At 54.3% G+C, this 17541-nt stretch overlaps 2 protein-coding genes across 4 annotated transcripts; both read left to right on the top strand.

The window, feature by feature from the left end:
- Positions 1–4707: 4707 nt before the first annotated feature.
- On the top strand, positions 4708–13469 carry PCGF1 (polycomb group ring finger 1). Of its 3 annotated transcripts, none has more exons than XM_025994476.2 (11): positions 4708–4911; positions 5337–5442; positions 5610–5762; positions 5930–6001; positions 6125–6230; positions 6409–6442; positions 6543–6629; positions 6765–6845; positions 6949–6992; positions 7164–7270; positions 11672–11901. In XM_025994476.2, the coding sequence occupies exons 1-10, from the start codon at positions 4819–4821 to the stop codon at positions 7219–7221; spliced, it is 834 nt and encodes a 277-aa protein (XP_025850261.1). In that variant the 5' UTR covers positions 4708–4818; the 3' UTR covers positions 7222–7270; positions 11672–11901. The 3 variants fall into 3 exon arrangements, with proteins under 3 accessions (XP_025850261.1, XP_072623114.1, XP_025850262.1); XM_072767013.1 differs by lacking the exon at positions 11672–11901 and adding an exon at positions 13425–13469 and having other exon boundaries at positions 4711–4911; XM_025994477.2 differs by lacking the exons at positions 7164–7270; positions 11672–11901 and having other exon boundaries at positions 4713–4911; positions 6949–7096.
- Positions 12974–15065, top strand: LBX2 (ladybird homeobox 2). Its single transcript, XM_025994478.2, has 2 exons — positions 12974–13523; positions 14517–15065. The coding sequence occupies exons 1-2, from the start codon at positions 13118–13120 to the stop codon at positions 14894–14896; spliced, it is 786 nt and encodes a 261-aa protein (XP_025850263.1). The 5' UTR covers positions 12974–13117; the 3' UTR covers positions 14897–15065.
- The last annotated feature ends 2476 nt before the right edge of the window (positions 15066–17541 follow it).

Genomic DNA, 17541 nt, shown 5'->3' with positions numbered 1-17541 from the left:
CCTTCCCCGGCCCGCCCCGGCCCCGGGGGGGCCCTGGCGCCTCGGAGCCGGTGAGACTGGGCGCAGGGAGGGGGGTGTTCCTACCATTCTGAGGCGGGTGGGCACGGATGAGCCGCTCAGCCTGTCTTGGACACGTGGTAGCCAAAGGACCCCGCCCTGCTGTGCCAGCCCTCGCCCCTAGACCCCAGCCCACTCTGGTGCTCAGCTCCAGTTACCCGTGTAAACCGAAATGCCTTCTAAGTCTAGTAGATGGGTCTTCCTGGGAGCACCGGGTCTTCCAGTTGAATCTCCAGGATCTCCTGGGAAAGACTCTGCCTCTCCTTTCTCCCCAGCAGATGGGCAGCAGCCCTGCGCCTCGGGCAGGGTGAGGGGTCTTTTCTCTCCAGGGAACTAGGAACGATATTTGGGCATCTGGGCAGGAAGATAAAGAAAATAAAGAAGGGAATGGACTCTCCCCGCTAAAGGCACCAGGCCCTCCCTCAGTATTCTCAGAGGCCTCAATCTGAAGAGGGTGAACCATGGAGGAGGGAGGCAGCTGGCATCAATGATATGTGACATCCCCCCCCCAATTTCATGTCCATTTTTCCACTATCCAATTTCTCCAGCCCTTTCCCCACCCTGCTGACAGTCCCTCTGAAAGGGGAGCAGGAGGCCTCCCGCCAATTTGGCAGCTGTGTTGTTATCTTTGGAGGGAAAGTCAGACATTATCACCTCCCCTAGCCCTTCCCAGAAGCCTAAGCACCCTTTCTCAGCAGAGAAAGGTGGGGGTGCTGGGGACATGAAACTTCTGCCGTTTAGGGAAAACCTCCAGAGGCAGTTTGGGCTGGACCCCTGAATGAGAACAGAGAGCCTAGGGAGAGGGCAAAGTAAATAAAGACTCTGAAGGGGACTGGCCTGTGGGTTAGGAATCTGTCAGTTCTTTTCCCCACTCTAGTGAGTGGGCCTCTGAGGAAAGGGTGGGCACCAGTGTGTCTCCAACTGGGCTGAATACATCCTTCTTAAGTGAATCAGTGAGGGAGGAAGAGGCAGCATCGTGCAGACCTATATACCTGCTGACTGTTCATCCTGCCTTTTGAGATCAGCATAGATGACACTGCCACCCAGAGATTGCCCAGCTGACCCTTGGAGGAGAATGGTCACAAACCCAGTAATGTATACACATCTACTGGGGAATTAAAAAAAAAAAATAGTGCCCTACTTCAAGAACAGAGGGTATGGAATTCCGTCAGCCACAGCCCTAGGAATTCCTCTGGTCTCTACCTCTCTGATGCCATACACGTTCCTTTGCATCTGTCTCACCATGTCCTGTGTGCATATGGTCCCCAACTCTTCAACATTTCAGACCTTCAAGTTTGCAGCTTCACAGAAAGAGGCATATTCCCAGCCTGTGCTCCTGTGCTGTCCCTTCCTTCCTGCTTTTTGTGCAGTATCTTTCCCACAGGACAGTCCCCATTCCTCTCATTAGCTTAGTACTTCCTATCCCCAACTATCTTAGGTCTCTTTTACCTGGATGAAAATCTTTGCCTGACTCTTCAAGAGAGATTATGCTTTTCCTTTCCCTGGTACTCTGCACAACCACTGCCTCTACTTCCTGAATATTTATTCTTTTAATTTTAAAATAATATCTAGGGACCTCTGGGTGGCTCAGCGGTTAAGCGTCTGCATTCAACCCAGGGAGTAGTCCTGGAGTCCCGGGATCAAGTCCCACATTGGGCTCCCTGCATGGAGCCTGTTTTCTTTCTGCCTATGTCTCTGCCTCTGTGTGTGTGTCTCTCTCATGAATAAATAAATAAAATCTTTTTTTTAATCTTTTTTTTTAAAGTAATATTGGGGATCCCTGGGTGGCTCAGCAGTTTAGCACCTGCCTTTAGCCCAGGGCGTGATTCTGGAGTCCCGGGATTAAGTCCCTTGGTCGGGCTCCCTGCATGGAGCCTCCTTCTCCCTCTGCCTGTGTCTCTACCTCTCTCTCTCTCTCTCATTCTCTGTGTCCCTCATGAATAAATAAAATCTTTTTTTAAAAGTAATATCTACACCCAGTGTGGGGCTCAAACTCACAACCCCAAGATTAAGAGTAGCAGGCTCTACCAACTGAGCCAGCCAGGCGTCCCTCATCATTTATTCTTTTAACCCACTACAACTTGGCTTCACTATACTCTTTTTCAAAGAGCTCCAGTGTCCATTATTGAAGACTTCTATGACATGTTTTGCTTTGTTGATCACCAACTATTTCTTGAACTATCCCTGTTGGTTTCTTTCATAGTCAATGGTTATATTTTTTCTCTACTGACTTTGCTTTTTCCACTGGAGACTGAGCATTCTCAGTGCCCTGACTTTAGCTTTCCCTCTCCGTTCAAGGTTTTAGCTGTTCTAATAGTCCCATCTATTATATCCACTCAGAAAACTCTGAGACCTCCATCCTTGGCTCTGACACCTGTGTTCCAGACTCTCTGTCCTAACCTTCTGGCCAGCTCCACCCACCTTTGCTGCAGTCACCTTAAAGTCCAACAGGTTGGAGGACATGCTCCTCTCCCAAGCTCCTCGTTCATTCCCTCCTATGCTTTTCTTTGAAATGTTTCATATGCAGCCCTTTCTTTCCATTTCCACTGATAACACCCAATCTAGGCCAACACTACCACCTACATTCATTTGTTTGTTCATCCAGAAAATTTTGATTGAACATCTACCATGCACCAGGCACTGGAGATAGAGCTGCAGACACAACAGGAAAAAAAAAAAATCCTTGCTATAGAAAGCTTATATTCTAGTGGGGGAGACAGGTAAAACACAAGACAATATATACTAAATAATAATAAATGCTATGAAGGAAAAAAAAAAAGGTGACCACAGAAGGCCTCACAGAGTAAAGACCTGGAGGAAGAAAGGAGCCATTTGGATATCTGAGCATTTCAAGTTGGTGATAATGCAAGTATATCTTGGTGTTATACCGTAACCAATGGTATGGGGTCCAGCATGGCTGGAAAGACTAAGTGACTTGGAGAACCACACAAAACCTTGAAATATTGTAAGGATTTGGGCTTTTATTCTGAAAAGGGAAGCTACTGGAAGGTTAAGGAAAAGATGCCTGATCTTAAAATTTTATGCTTCTTAGGGTAAAACATACAATAAACTGTACGTAATTGGAGTATATAAAAGTGTATGTGTACACGCATGAAGCCATCACAATCAAGATAATAAACACATCCATCAACTCAAAAAACTTTCCTTATATCCTTTTTTATTCATATGGAAACGTGGAAGCAAGGAAAGCAGACAAGAAGCCACTGCAATCAATCATCCAGAGGACAGATGATGGTATCTTGGACCAGGGAGGTAAGCAGTGGCTGTAGTGAGAAGGGGTTGATTTAAAAAATCACTAACCTCATAACTTCTTGCTGCTTATCCCCCCAACAACTCAAAGATAAATGAGCAAAAAATGTTTCTTTCACAGGGTAACTTTCTCCCTTCAAAGAAGTCAGCTAGCTCCCGATTGCCCTCAGGCTAGAGTCCCAGCTCCATTAGGCCCTGCTTTTATCACTACTCTCAAATCCACACCTTGGCCCTTTTCCTGTTCCTCTGTCCGGTCATTCCCCTCTCCACTCTGCCTTTCTTTTTTCTTTTTTTAAGATTTTATTTATTTATTCATGATAGTCATACAGAGAGAGAGAGAGAGGCAGAGATGCAGGCAGAGGGAGAAGCAGGCTCCACGCAGGGAGCCCGATGTGGGATTCGATCCCGGGTCTCCAGAATCGCGCCCCGGGCCAAAGGAGGCGCCAAACCCCTGCGCCACCCGGGGATCCCTGCCTTTCGTTTCTATGTCCACCACTCTTCTTATCCACCCATCCCACCTTCCATTCTCTAAATTGTGCCCACACAAAGTCCCACTTCGTCCAGAAAGCCTTTGGTGGTCTCCGTTGGGATCTGTCCTTCGAGTCTCCAACTGTACTTGATGTTAATACTTCACAGTAAACTTATCCTTGGTTTTTAATCGCACTGGAAGTACCTAGGGATAGCGGTGTACAAGGTCTAGAGCTCCTGAGACCTTCTCAAGTACGGGGAGGGCCTATGCTACTGCAGGCACTGGCTGCTTGGCGTGGCTCTGTGCGGTAGTGTCTCAGTCCTCCTCCCCTCCTCCTTCGGCATCTGCTCTGCATTAGTCTGTCCCAGGCCTCCGCAGGCGCCGATGATTGAATCATCATCATTAACTAGGGTCTGCCCCCCCCTCAGCCCCGGCGGCAGGGGAGGATGGGAGGGGGGGCCGAATAAGATCACTACCAAGTCCCTGGGGGTCCCTCCCTCCCCGCCACCCTCTCCGAGACTCCGCAAGCCCCGAGAAACTCCCGCCGCGCAGCCGGGAGAAGGCCTGCCATCTGGATGAAGCTCCGTATCGCGAACGCGTCAGCCGACGAGGGCGACATTACGAGGAAAGGACCCGCGAGGGGCTTCTTCAGCGGGGTCGTGGTCACAGGAGATCGACGACCCAGAGTCGCAGCGGGCGGAGACCGCTGGGCCCTTTGGGGTAGAAGGGGGCAGTCTTTCGCAGGCGCCAAAAGTTAGTCCTGAGGTAGGGCAGGGTCTATTGTGATGATTACTACAAGACGTCAATGAGATAGGACACTCTCCACAACCCCCCCTCTCTAATTACGGATTGAGGAGGGGGAGGGGCCAGTGGGACTCAGGTGAGCACACGGGGAGAAAGGGACGTGGGCGGGGCCTTACAAAGGGTCAGCGAATCCGAAAAGACCTAAGCCCTCGTTACTGGGCGACAAGTCCCGCCCCGCAGGCGGCACCGGAAGTGGCAGGCCGGGATCAGCCTTTAAGATGGCGTCTCCTCAGGGGGGCCAGATTGCGATCGCGATGAGGCTTCGGAACCAGCTCCAGTCAGTGTACAAGATGGACCCACTACGGAACGAGGTGCAGGGGCGGCAGGGTTACTGCTGTGGTCGGCTAGCGGTGCGAACTGGGGCCGGAGAGAGGACGGGCGGTGGCTGGCCCGCCGCCCAGTGCGCCTGCGCAGAGACAGGTCGCCCAATGCGCCTGCGCGATTGCGGTCGGGTTGCCAAACTCCGAGCTAGGACGCTTGCGCATTGTGCCGCCCACATCGTGTAGTCTCCCCTGGGAAAGGAAGGTCTGGGTAGTCCATGTGAAGGGAGCCCCAGCTGTGTGCGGAGCCCCCTGCTGGGCGGAGGGGAAGTTCCAGCTCCGGGGAGCAGATCCCCTGTGGATCGCGCTGGGTGCGAGGCTTGGCCGTGGGGTGTGATGAAAGGCATCTCCCCAGTTGGGAAGGCGTATGATTTGGGATTGGAGGGGGTAATCGGTGACGGAGAGTGGGTCCGCAGGAGGAGGTCCGAGTAAAGATCAAAGACCTGAATGAGCACATCGTCTGCTGCCTGTGCGCTGGCTACTTCGTGGACGCCACCACCATCACAGAGTGTCTTCATACTTGTGAGTGCCCTGGACCCTGGCTGGTTCTTCCAGGCCCTAGTCCTCACCAACCTGGTTGCCAGACTGTTGGCTGCCTGCTCCAACCATCCAGGCACCCCACTCAGCCCATGAACCTGATTCCCAGAGGGCCTAAGAGTCTGCTTTTTTTTTTTTTTTTTTCCCTGCAGTCTGCAAGAGTTGTATTGTGAAGTACCTCCAAACCAGTAAGTACTGCCCCATGTGCAACATCAAGATCCACGAGACACAGCCACTGCTCAACCTCAAACTAGACCGGGTCATGCAGGATATCGTGTACAAGCTAGTGCCTGGCTTACAAGACAGTGAGTGACCAACCCAACTCTGAGGGGCCTCTAGAGGACTGATGCTGGGTGGCAACCTGAGGTGACAAGGGCTTTGGTGGGAATCGCATAGGTAAAGAGGTTGACAGTCACCAGGGCCAAGTATGAGGGAGGGCTAATACTTCATTTCCCACTCCGTTCCCTTCTAGGTGAAGAGAAACGGATTCGAGAATTCTACCAGTCCCGAGGCTTGGACCGGGTCACCCAACCCAGTGGGGAAGGTATGTCCCTTGGCAGCAGGAGGGTAAGGTAAAGCCCCTCGAGCATTCCTTTTGCCTACTTTTGCTCTCTGGGGAGAAAGGAATATGGGATCTGTGCCACTTTTCCTCACTACTCTTTCTTAGAGCCAGCCCTGAGCAACCTCGGCCTCCCTTTCAGCAGCTTCGACCACTCTAAAGCCCACTACTACCGCTATGATGAGCAGCTGAGCCTGTGCCTGGAGCGGCTGAGGTAAGAGGCAGGTCATGAGCTGTCTGAAGTGACAGTGTCAGTGACTCAGAGCCAGGGTGGGGCTTGGTGAGAGAGTGAGCAGTGAGGGAGCATCTGTTCCCTTGAAGAGAGTATACCTTAGCTCCGGGTGGGGGATGGGAGAAGATCAGACTCGCTAACCTGTGTCTGTTTCCCCCAGTTCTGGCAAAGACAAGAATAAAAGCATCCTGCAGGTGAGAGGGGCTGAGGGGAGGGCCTCTCTAAGGAGACTCACCTCCCTGTGGCCCTTCCCTCACACACCCTTGTCCACTTCCCTTCCCTCCCTATCCCCAGAACAAATATGTCCGATGTTCTGTTAGAGCCGAAGTTCGTCATCTCCGGAGGGTCCTATGTCACCGCTTAATGCTAAATCCCCAGCATGTGAGTATTCCCATGGGAGGTTTTTGGGGGAACAGGGGGGCTCAAAGGGAGGGACAGAGTCTCTAGCAGACCAAGGTAGCTCTTGACCCGCATGAAAGAGGAGTTCCTAAAGCCGTGCCTTCATCTCCCTCCTAGGTACAGCTCCTTTTTGACAATGAAGTTCTCCCAGATCACATGACCATGAAGCAGATATGGCTCTCCCGCTGGTTCGGCAAGGTAAGCCAGGGCCATGGTGGTCCCCAGGGCAGTGATGGGCTGAGGGGGCACCTGAGGTAAGAACACTTGCACTGACTGCTTCTTCTGCTTGTTCTTTCCTTAGCCATCCCCTTTGCTTTTACAATACAGTGTGAAAGAGAAGAGGAGGTAGGGGCCAAGCCCCCACCACATCCCTGTCCCCTTCCCTCCCCAGATATTTATGTGAAATTAACTGCGGCTTTATTTTTTGAAATAAAAACTCTAAAAAAGCATCTGTTTTCTTCCTCCCTGCCTGCCTTCCACATACTCATGCTTTGTTCTGTGTTCTGCTTCCCTCAGAAATCCTCTGAGTTTCATCATGAAGGAGGGCCTCTCTATGTCCGTGGTCCCTCAGTGAATTGCCAAAGGAGAGGGGTAGAGGACCCTACACATGTAAAACTCAGAAGGTGAGCTAAGTGGAACCAGGTTACCCATACCAACTCTTTTTTTTTTTTTTTTTGGTGAAGGGAAGGCTTTTTACAGGGGAGCTCTCACTGTACTTGAGTGTTGTAGCATAGGACTACAGGCTTGAGTGGAGGTGTCCTAATTTAGGAGTGGTGAGGGTAGGCCTAGGGTTGGATAGTGGCCACTGCGGGACTAAAGGAAAGTGATATTTTAAAGAAAATTTCAAAGAATTGCACTATGGGAGGAATCTAAAACAAAAACAATTGAGGGGTGGGACACAGGGAGCACAAGGATGTTGAGTTGGAGACACTGGATTCAGTAGGCTTTCAGGTCCCTGGAAAAGGTGAAGCCAGGATGAGAAGAGGGAACTAGTGTCCAAGAGAGTAAAAGTAGCTTCAAGTAGCAAGAGGGAAGCAGCAGGACTGTTAATTCTCTTGATTATTAATTCAGCAAACATTCCGTGTCTGTAGGAGCCCAGCCATGAGCCTTGGGCTCTGGAAATAAACTCGCCAGTCTCCCTATTGTATGGCTTCTCAGTAGGATAGTCAGAAGCTTGCCCAACTGGGACAGTGACAGATGGAGGAGGAAGCAAGGAGTTCCTGAAGGAAATTAAAGGGCTGTGGCTGAATCTAGGACAAGAGGGATGGAGAAGGCAGCATAAATGTTGCCAAAACTCAAGTTTGTGATTTATTTATTTATTTACATAAGATCTATTTATTTATTCACGAGAGAGAGAGACACAGAGAGAGGCAGAGGCAGAGGGAGAAGCAGGCTCCATGCAGGCAGCCTTGTGGGATGTGGGACTCGATCCCGCGACTCCAGGATCACGCCCTGGGCCAAAGGCAGACATTCAACCGCTGAGCCACCCAGGCGTCCCTACTAGAACTCAGGCTTAAAGCCCACGCCTTATACTATAAGTCTGACTCCATGAATTCCAAGGGGTCATTGTGCCTGGTGAGGGCTGAAAGCATGGAGCTTCCGGGGATAGAGATGTGATGGCAGAAGACCTAGGGGAAACTACAAAAAAAAAAAAAGAAGAAGAAGACCTAGGGGAGGAGGACTGTGAAGATGGTGTGAGCTGCCTAAGAGAGCCTGAGACAGGGCCGGGGGGGGGGGGCGGGGGGCGCGGTTTGAGGGGCCTGAGCATGGTAACCAGTGTGCCCTGGACCTGGTCTTCCCTCCACACAGATGAAGCTTGGAGACAATGAGAAAAGCACAATGTGGGGAGACTGCAGAGAGCAGGGAGCAGCCCTCAGGTGTGATGGACAGGCAGTGAGGACCAGGGTGGGGACACTACAGAACAGTCAGCCTGGCGGAATCCAGGATTCCCAGTGTCCCATGTGTGGGCCTCAGAATGAAGTGGGCCTCTCCCCCACCCCGTATTCGGCTGTTTTCTCAAGGCCCAAGTGTCATTTCCTCCAGGAAACCCTCTCTCCAGGAAGCCAGAACCCAAGCTTTTCCCACCTCTTTGTGCCTGCCTCTACACCAGTATATATCTTGATGTTTGGGATTAATTTTATCTATCTCAGGGCTCCCCCCCCCCCCCATCTCTTCTGGGACTCCACCACCCACTCAGGCTTGCCATGTGAGGCTGTTCTGAAGGGGTTAGTGCCTGAAAGGGCATTTTTAAGGAATGATGTGTGGGCTGAGGGGGAAGTACAGTAGAAATGTTCCTGAGGGCCTTTAGGGTCCCCAAGGAGCTGCAGGAGTTAGGGAGTAGTCTGATTATGGCTTGGGAGCAGCTTGGCATCAAGAGGGCCAAGTCAGAAGATAAGGCTGACCTGGGGACCAGGCCTCAGGATGAGGCTTTTAACGGTGCATGGCTTGAGGCCAAGGACCAGCAGAAGGTGCTCAGGCTTGGATCTGGGGTGCAGCGGTGGCCTCCCTTCACCCCCAGCTCAGCAGAATCTTCTTTTTGTCTGTCAGCAGCGGGGGCAGAGGCAGCTATGGTGCGTCTCCATCTGTTTCCTGAGGTGGCTGATGCAGGCCAGCTGCGCTGAGCTGAGCGCTGCTCTTCCTCCGTTTATGGGTTCATTGCCACTCTGCCTGGCCTGCACTGCGCAGACCCTGTCCCCCACCGTCACTCAGGTTACGATCTGCTATCTGCACCACGGGGGAGAATCAAGCCCAGGGTTCTCTTTGAGCTGTGTGACTCAGATTGCGCAGGTCGAATTCAAAGAGGCAGCCATGGGGCAGTCCCAGGGTGCAGCTGGGCTGGCCTTCCCTGGGGCGCCCCTGACTTCACAGCACTTCCGGGTAGAGGCATCAGTCCTCACCCACTGGGTCAAGCTGGCCCTTGCCCCTGCTGTCCTTTCTCATCTAGCCCTTTTCTGCACGCCACCCTCACCTGGGGGGAGGTAGCACTGATGAGATTTGCACCCGCCTTTGGCACAGGGGAGACCAGTTCCTCTCAGCCTTGCCAGTCTCTGGCAACATCAGAGGTGGGCAAAAGGAAGGAAAAGGGACTTCATTGGCAGTGGGGCAGTAGTGGGTCTTGGGGTGTGTGTGTGTGTGTGTGTGTGTGTGTGTGTGTGTGTGTGTGAAAAGGATGGGGGTCTGTGTATCCTGCTGCTCCCCCAGCATGGCACACATGCAACTGCAGCAGGCGCACCGAGTTCTTTGTTGAGCTGGCAGGGGCTCACGGGGTGGGGCAGCCCTAGAAGAAAGGAAACTAAAATGTTAAGTGTCTGAGTCAGTTCACTCCACAACAAAGTTTTATGAAAGAGAAAACAACCTCAGAAGTGGCCGAGAAGGGCAGCCGCCCCGCCCCCGCACCCTGCTGCCTGGAGTTTCCTCCCTAAACTCCACTCCCCTCCCCCTGGCTAACGGACCTCCCTGATGGTGGGGAGGGCTGACTGAGCACCTCTCTGTGACTCTCCACCTGAGGGGGTTCTTTGGAGGATCCCCAGTTGCCCCTCCACACTCACAGAATTCAAAGGAATGCACAGGGATGGAAACTCGAAACTAAAGGTGGTTTATTGAACATATCTCCATGCCAGCAGTCTGGTGGGCCTGGGTCAAGGAACCCACCAGATGGAAAGCTGAGGCAGTCAAGGTGGTGGAAAAGTGCGGTATCAGGGAATGACAGAGAAGGTGGGGGCCACAAGAAAGGGGAAATATGAAAAGGTGAGGAGAAGTGTGAGAAGGCATCCTTAAATTGGAATGGAGGCGTCTTCCTGGGGGAGTGAAAGTTGGAATGTGGGGAGCTCCACAACAGGGAGGAGCAGAAGACCCTGGATGTCTGAAAGGATTGTGAGGGGAGGTGGGAGATGAGGATGGGTTGCTTGAGAATGCTGAGAGAGAAAAACCGCTCACCGGCGGGGAGGGGGTGGAGAGGTGAGTATCTAGGAATCACTCTGTGAAATGCCCAGGGACAAGAAGGGTTGGACCCTGGGGTGGGAGGTGTGGGTGGGAGAGCCTACAAGGCAGCTGAGCACTGCAAACCACTCCCTCACCCACCCCCCCAAGCCCAGATCCCAGGTTTCATCTCTTAATCTCCCTCATTAATCATTCACCTTCCTCCTACCCCCATCGGTGGATCTGGTTTCTTCCCAGCTCAGGTTCCAGAGACTTTGCTGGGAGAAGTTCCCTCCTGTGGCCCCACTGTTGTCTGGACACGTCCCTGGCCCCCTGGCCACTGGGCTGATCTTAGTGGGCTCTGCTGTGGCCTCCTCCCTTTACTAGTCTCTCCTTCCCTTTTGTCCCCCAAATGGGGGTCACCCAACCCTTTTGTCCAACCCCATTACCTGAGCCTGGTTACTGGGGGGAGAAGATAGGCGGGAGAGAGAGAAGGGCAGGAAGGCAAAGGCCCCTCAGGAGAGAGGGCGCTCCCCACAAACTAGGAATTGAAAGCAGAGGAAGAGATGACCTAAAAGCTATTTAGAAGATGCATGAGTGAAGGTCACGTGAGTAAAGGTCTGAGGTGTCTGACAAGCCTGGGACCTGAGTCCGCAGTTCCTGCAGCCTTCTGGGACCCTCTTTAAATGGAGATTAAGTGAAATCATCACCAGGATGGTTCTGAGGACTGAGGCCTCCAGCAGAGAGGATCATTCTTGGCCCCCCTCCACCTCCCACCATTAATAACCAATTTACAAGATCCTGAGGTAGCTCAGCTTTCTGCTGTGGTGTGGCTCTGCTCTCTGCCCCAGCGGTGGCCTACTGGGCTAGAGTGTGTTGTTCAGGCTGCCAGGAGGGTACTCTGCGAGTGTCTGGGTGTGTCAGGGGGAGGGTAGAGGGCTGACCAACAAGGAGTCCTTGTGTTTCTTCATCTTTGGTGGGCCAGGCCGGTGCCTCAGGCCACATGAGGTTCCCTCACCCTCACTATCAAAGTGCCTTCTTCTTGTTAAGGAGTCTTTGGCCCGGGTGCCTTCCATCTCCCGGACTCTAGGGTGCCTCTATTGCAGGCTCCACTTGCCCCAGGGAACAGGCACAGAGGCTCACTGCATGAATGGTGGGAGGTGCAGAGATCTACCGAGGTGAGTGACATGACACAGTCTAGGAGGGATGGCTTCTTGGCACTATTGGAAAAAAAAAAAAAATAGAAGAATCCTGTGGAGGTGAGTTCCTTAGGAATGGTGAGCTCAAGAGTGGTGGGACTTCACTGCCTTGGGGCTGTGAATCCCCTAGCTATTGGGGTGTTTGTGTGAACAGAACTCTTGCCTTGTTGGGCCTCCACTGATGAAGCAGCACTCCCAGAGCTGCCTTCTTCCTACAAAGGAGTGTCGCAGGGTGCTCACCCAGGTGTGAGCACTCAGGACTCTAGCACTCAGGTGTAGAAGAAAAGTGAAAAGACACAGATAAAATAGGAATGAATATCCCAGACCTTACAGTTTGTTGCTGAGTTGGCAGGGGTTTCTGTCTCATGATCTGGCTGGGTCCATGAAGTCTGCGCTTCAAGTCACTTTGCTGGGATCCCTGGGTGGCGCAGCAGTTTGGCGCCTGCCTTTGGCCCAGGGCGCGATCCTGGAGACCCGGGATCGAATCCCACATCGGGCTCCCGGTGCATGGAGCCTGCTTCTCCCTCTGCCTGTGTCTCTGCCTCTCTCTCTCTATCATAAATTTAAAAAAAAAAAAAAAGTCACTTTCCTCTGGGGAGGACCAGTGGCCCTTCCCCTTGCTGCTCCTACATGGTGGTTTCTGGGCTTCTCAGGCTGGAGAACCCTTATTTGAATGACAGGAGCTTAACAAGGAGGCAAAGATGGGCTGTGACTGTGGAGGCCACAGTCTTCCCTGGCAAAGACCCAGCCCAGGCAGGAGTGCTAATTTGCTGTGTCCTCTCTCCTGAGGTCCAGGTGTCCTCCGTGTCTTCATGTGTTTTGACTTTCTCAGGGCCTCTGAGCCTTGCTGGACCTGTCTGGGTCCAGGGAGCAGGAGGAGTCCACTCACCTGCCTTTGCTTCCACATCGCATCCTCATTACCCCGGGGTTGCAGACGCTCTGCCAGGCCAGGTCCTTCCAAGTCTCGAGTTCCCCCAGCCCCCTCCCGCCGCACTAATAACTTCCAGCCGCTGGGACCTCTTTAAGAGCGATCCGCAGGGGTGGGGCGGGGACGCGGGGGCTAGGTCGGGAGACTGAGGTCCTTCCTAGGAGGGATCGGAGATCCTAGAACAGTCATCTCTGATTCTCCCTCCTTGGGATTTTGCAAATCCTCATCCGCTGGGGCCAGGGGAAGCAATTTTATTGCCGGCTAGTTTATGAGCCAGAGCAGCGGCTTGACGGGGAGTCAGTCAGTGGCACACAGAATCTCGGGGCCGTCCAGGAAGAGTCCAGCCAGGATGTGCACTGGAGCAGGTCGGCAGCCCGCTACAGCAGGTTGTTTCGGGACTCTCCGAGCCTCCCCACCCCGTAGAAATGCCGCTGCCGTCACATCTACCGGCCCCACCAGCCCCGAGCTGGGGGTTGGGGGCTCAGGAGGAGGGGCACCCGGGGCTCCGGCCCAGCGCGGGGGGCGGGTCCGAGGCGGGGGGCCCAGATCGGGAGCCGCGCGCTGGGGCCCAGGCAGCTGCGGAGCCGAGCGCAGCCGGCGGCGGGACCGCCACAGCCCGACCGGCCATGAGCTCGGGACCCGAGCCCCGGCCACCCCGGACCCTATTCAGCATCGCAGACATCCTGGGCCCGCGCATGGTCGCCCGAGGACCTTCTACGTCTCCGCTTCCAGAGTCGAACCCTGGTCCCCCGTCGCCTCTGTGTGCGCTGGAGGAGCTGACTAGTAAAACTCTCCGCGGACTTGGCGGGCACGCACCGGAGTCCTCTGAAGGTATAGCGCCGGTATGACCTGGCCTTCTCCCCATCTCTCTCCTCCAGGTCCCGGTCTCGAACCTTCGTTCACCCTGGCTGCCACCCTAATCTGCCCCCTGCCCTCAACCCACGTGCTGGGACTTGGTCTCCCGCGCCTCCCCTCCCCTCCATTCGTTCCCAGGCTTCGCGGCCGCTCCTGGAGGCCGCCAACGCCGAGGGCAGGGCCGGTCTGTCTAACGCTGAGTGACCCGGGCGTCCGTTCGCTGTAGGCGGGGCAGTCACGGCAGGGAGAGACCTGTGAGAAGGGGACAACAGGCCTGAGCCGGAGGCTGTAAACGAGTGAGCTAGGGCAAGGGCGGTGCAGAAAGGTCTGGGAGGCAGGCCCGGGCCTCTCCGGGTGACCTCGCGCGGCTCCGAGCCGCTCTCTTCTGGAGAGGACACAGGAGCAGAAGGTCCCTGGGGCGGCAGGGGTCGGGGACTACAGACTTCGCCCCTCCTTACCCTTTGATCCCCTATACCTCCGTTTGGGGCTCGGGGAGGAGGTGCCGGGTCATTAAAGAAGTGTAAGCAGAGAGTGCCCATCACGCCCCATGAGTCTTGAGAACGGTATGGTCCAGGTCCTATTGCACTCATCATGCCCCTCTTTTGACCGCGGTCGGCCCCGCCTAGGGTGCCGGCCCCAGCCTACAGGCCCGCTTCCCTGGGGCTCCGGAAGGCCTCAAAGGTCCCGCGCCAGGTGGCCCGACCCTGCGCCAGCTCTCCTCTGTCCTGTCTCGCTCTGCTCCCATTCCCTGACCTCCGCAGGATGCCCTCAAGCCTGCTGCCTTCCATACCCAGGTGGCCCGTTCCACTTTATGTCCCCCACTCCCACCTCCGCCTGAAACCCGGTTGGGTAAGGACCACGGCTCTGGGTCGGGTCCACCTTCTCCCTCCGCCTCCCCCGCCCGGGCTTGAGCACCCACCCCTAGGTTGTCCTCCGGGCCGAAGCCTGATTCCCGCCCTATCCCCGCAGGCCGCTCCGCCCCGGGTGCGGGTGCGCTGGGCCCTGGCCGGGCCGGCCGCAGACGGCGAAAGTCACGCACGGCGTTCACGGCGCAGCAGGTGCTGGAGCTGGAGCGCCGCTTCCTCTTCCAGAAGTACCTGGCGCCTTCCGAGCGCGACGGGCTGGCGGCGAGGCTCGGTTTGGCCAACGCACAGGTTGTCACATGGTTCCAGAACCGGCGCGCCAAGCTCAAGCGCGACGTGGAGGAGATGCGCGCAGACGTGGCCTCGCTGAGCGCGCTGTCCCCCGACGTCCAGGGCCGCCTCGCGCTGCCCCGGGGCGCCCCAGCCCCCGGCCGGCCTGACTCCGGGCCCCACCTGACAGAAGAGGAGATTGAGGTGGACGCCTAAAGGCAGAGCCGCCGCGGCCGCGGACTCTGGGGCCCCGCCTCCTCACCTCCGAGCCCGCGCCCTGTCCGGTTCCGGGGTGGAGGGAGGGTGTGGAGCGTCCCGCCTCCTCTGGCTCACAGTCCAGACGCTCACTTTAACCAATTGTTGAGAATAAAATTGAGACTCAGTCGTCTGAGGCCTCAATCCCCGGTGCCCGGCGCCCGCAGCAGGAAGACCAAAATCTGCTGAACATCTTGCAGATTCCGCGTTTGGCCGCGCGCTTTAAATGCAAGGTCTCCTTTAACCCGCATAGCAACTCTATAAGGTAGGTGATGTGATTATGCCCATTTCACAAAGGAAGAACCACTAGGTAGGGATTTGGATCTATGCCAGCCTTCAGAGTGGGTGCTTGTCAGCCAGGACAGTGCTCTGCAAACTTTGAGCTGAGGGGTAAGAGATGGGACTCTACTAGCTGTGGGTGATCCACCCCTACTCACTGCCTGTAGGCAGCAGGACTCCACCAGGCCTTTGATCCCCCCTCACCTTGGGGACCTGGCTCCTAACCGCTAGGCAGCCCCAGAGTGACAATGATGTGCCTAATTCTACCCTTTCCCCACCCTTCCCGCCCTGATGAGGTTGCTTGTTAGTGAGGTCTCTACCCTCCTCCTGCCTCCTCTGAAAGAACCCTATACTGAGACACAGGCTGAGTGAAACGGCAGGGAGAAAGGGCACAACCCTACTTCCAGGACCTCTGCCCTGCACTTGGGCAGGAAATGTCCCCACCAGGATGGTGGCCCTGACAGGATGGGGAGGCCCAGCCCAGACAGCTGAGGTGAAGCTTAGTGCAGCAGAGGCAGTTTTGTAGTGGCATGGGGCCTGCTACCACTGGTGGACATTTCTGAGATTAATTTATTACACAGGTAATTATTTACCGTCTGGCAGTCTGGTGGGGAGGGAAGAGGCCTACCACTGTGCAGGGCTGATCTTCAGAAGACCATGCTTAGGCTCTTTCCTGATTCCTCCCTCTCCGTGTCCGTCCTTCCTTGCTCCCTCAGACCTTTCCATGCTTCTGCCCAGATGCCACAATCTCATTCTCAAGAATGCTCTGAGAGTAGCACTTCCAGGATTCAAAGGGAGTCAGCTAGGGCCTCAGTTCCAGGTGGAGGTCCTAGGAGAGGATTTTTCAGGGAAAGTAAACAAGGCTGGAAGGCAGAAGGGAACCTGGCAGTTAGTAGCTACCACTTATTGAGCACAATTCAAGTGTTTTGCATGGATTAACCTTCATAGTTATCCCAGGAGATCATGAGGCTTTCTAAGTGTAAAGAGACTGAATCAGAAACTCAAGAAGGCTTGGTCATGTCATGAAGCTTGTAAATGGTGGGGCTGGCACTAACCTGCTTGCTTGCCTGCCTCAGGGGCTCATTCTTTTGGCCACTACGGTTCTGTCCCTGTAACTCTAACTGGGCTTGAGAGAAGAAAATGGTTTATAAAGAAAGCAGGGGAGAAAGGGCCAAAGGTAGGAATTTAGGCATTGTACTGTACATTGACTGTGGTCCTTGGAGGTTTTAGAGGGGAGAGCCATGCCAGCAGCGTTAGAGCAGGCTAGTCTGGCTGCAAGTGTAAGGTGGACTGGGGACTGCAGGGACCTGAGAAAGGACTGTATCTCTGGGCGCTGCAGAAGGTCAGAGCTGAGAGAATCCAGGGCCAGACTTGGCAGGTGGGGGAGGCTGTAAAAGAGGAATCTGTGTGATTATCCCGGTGACTGAAAATTTCATCAATCAGTGACAACCTCACGAACCTGAGCAACCAGAAGAAAAATGGCATCATGGACTGAAATAAGGACTACTGGCCTAGGGCTAAGACTTTGTCAGCCATCATACGAAAAGTATTCTTTGCACCTGTGTTGCCCTTTGTATACATGTAGACAACACACACACACCCTGGTTCTGGTTTAGGGCCCCTTCTCGTTTCCTTCATCTCCTTCCTAAGGCTGCCTCTCTGGAACCTTTAGAGTGACAGACTCATTCCTGCTGGCCAAGGACTTTCCCAGGTTCAGCACTGAAAATCTCACACTCCAGGAAATCCCTCAGTCCCAGGAAAACCGGGATGATTGGTCACTGTGCATTTCAACCCTAGGGACTCAGAACTCAGGCTGCTGGGTTGGAACCCTACCAGTCAGCAGTGTGTAGGGGGCAAAATGGGGACAAGATGTCAGGAGTCCTGTGGCTCTCAGAGAAGATTCAAGTCCAGGATAGGTCACAAGCTACTGGGGAGGGGACATTTCTCTGAGTGGCTGGAAGAGCAAGGAGCCAACTTAGTCTGAAAGCAAAGATACCACACAGTAGTGATGGGTGCCCATTCTTTGAGGAACCCTAGTGGAGACCCCAAAGTAGGGAAGTACCTCCTTGCTGCCTAGAACAAGAAGGCCACATGCACAGGCCTCTAATGGAGTCACCATAATGTAATCATCCCTCAAACAAACACAACCACCTCTCCCCAACTAGGCATGAACAAAGAACTCCCAGAGCAAAGAATTCTTGTTAGGAAAGTATATTGAGGCAAATTAATTGGCTCTAGGCCATAATCCCCCTCTACTTGAGGCCTCCTAAATTCTAGCCCAGTGCTTCCACTTCTCATAATCAAGCCGGAGGTGAACAAAACTCAAA

The sequence above is a fragment of the Vulpes vulpes genome, chromosome 8 (assembly GCF_048418805.1).
Source record: "Vulpes vulpes isolate BD-2025 chromosome 8, VulVul3, whole genome shotgun sequence".
In the NCBI taxonomy this organism is placed as follows: domain Eukaryota; kingdom Metazoa; phylum Chordata; class Mammalia; order Carnivora; family Canidae; genus Vulpes; species Vulpes vulpes.
Note: the sequence above shows the minus strand (reverse complement) of the source record. Positions and strands in the feature narration are given on the sequence as shown.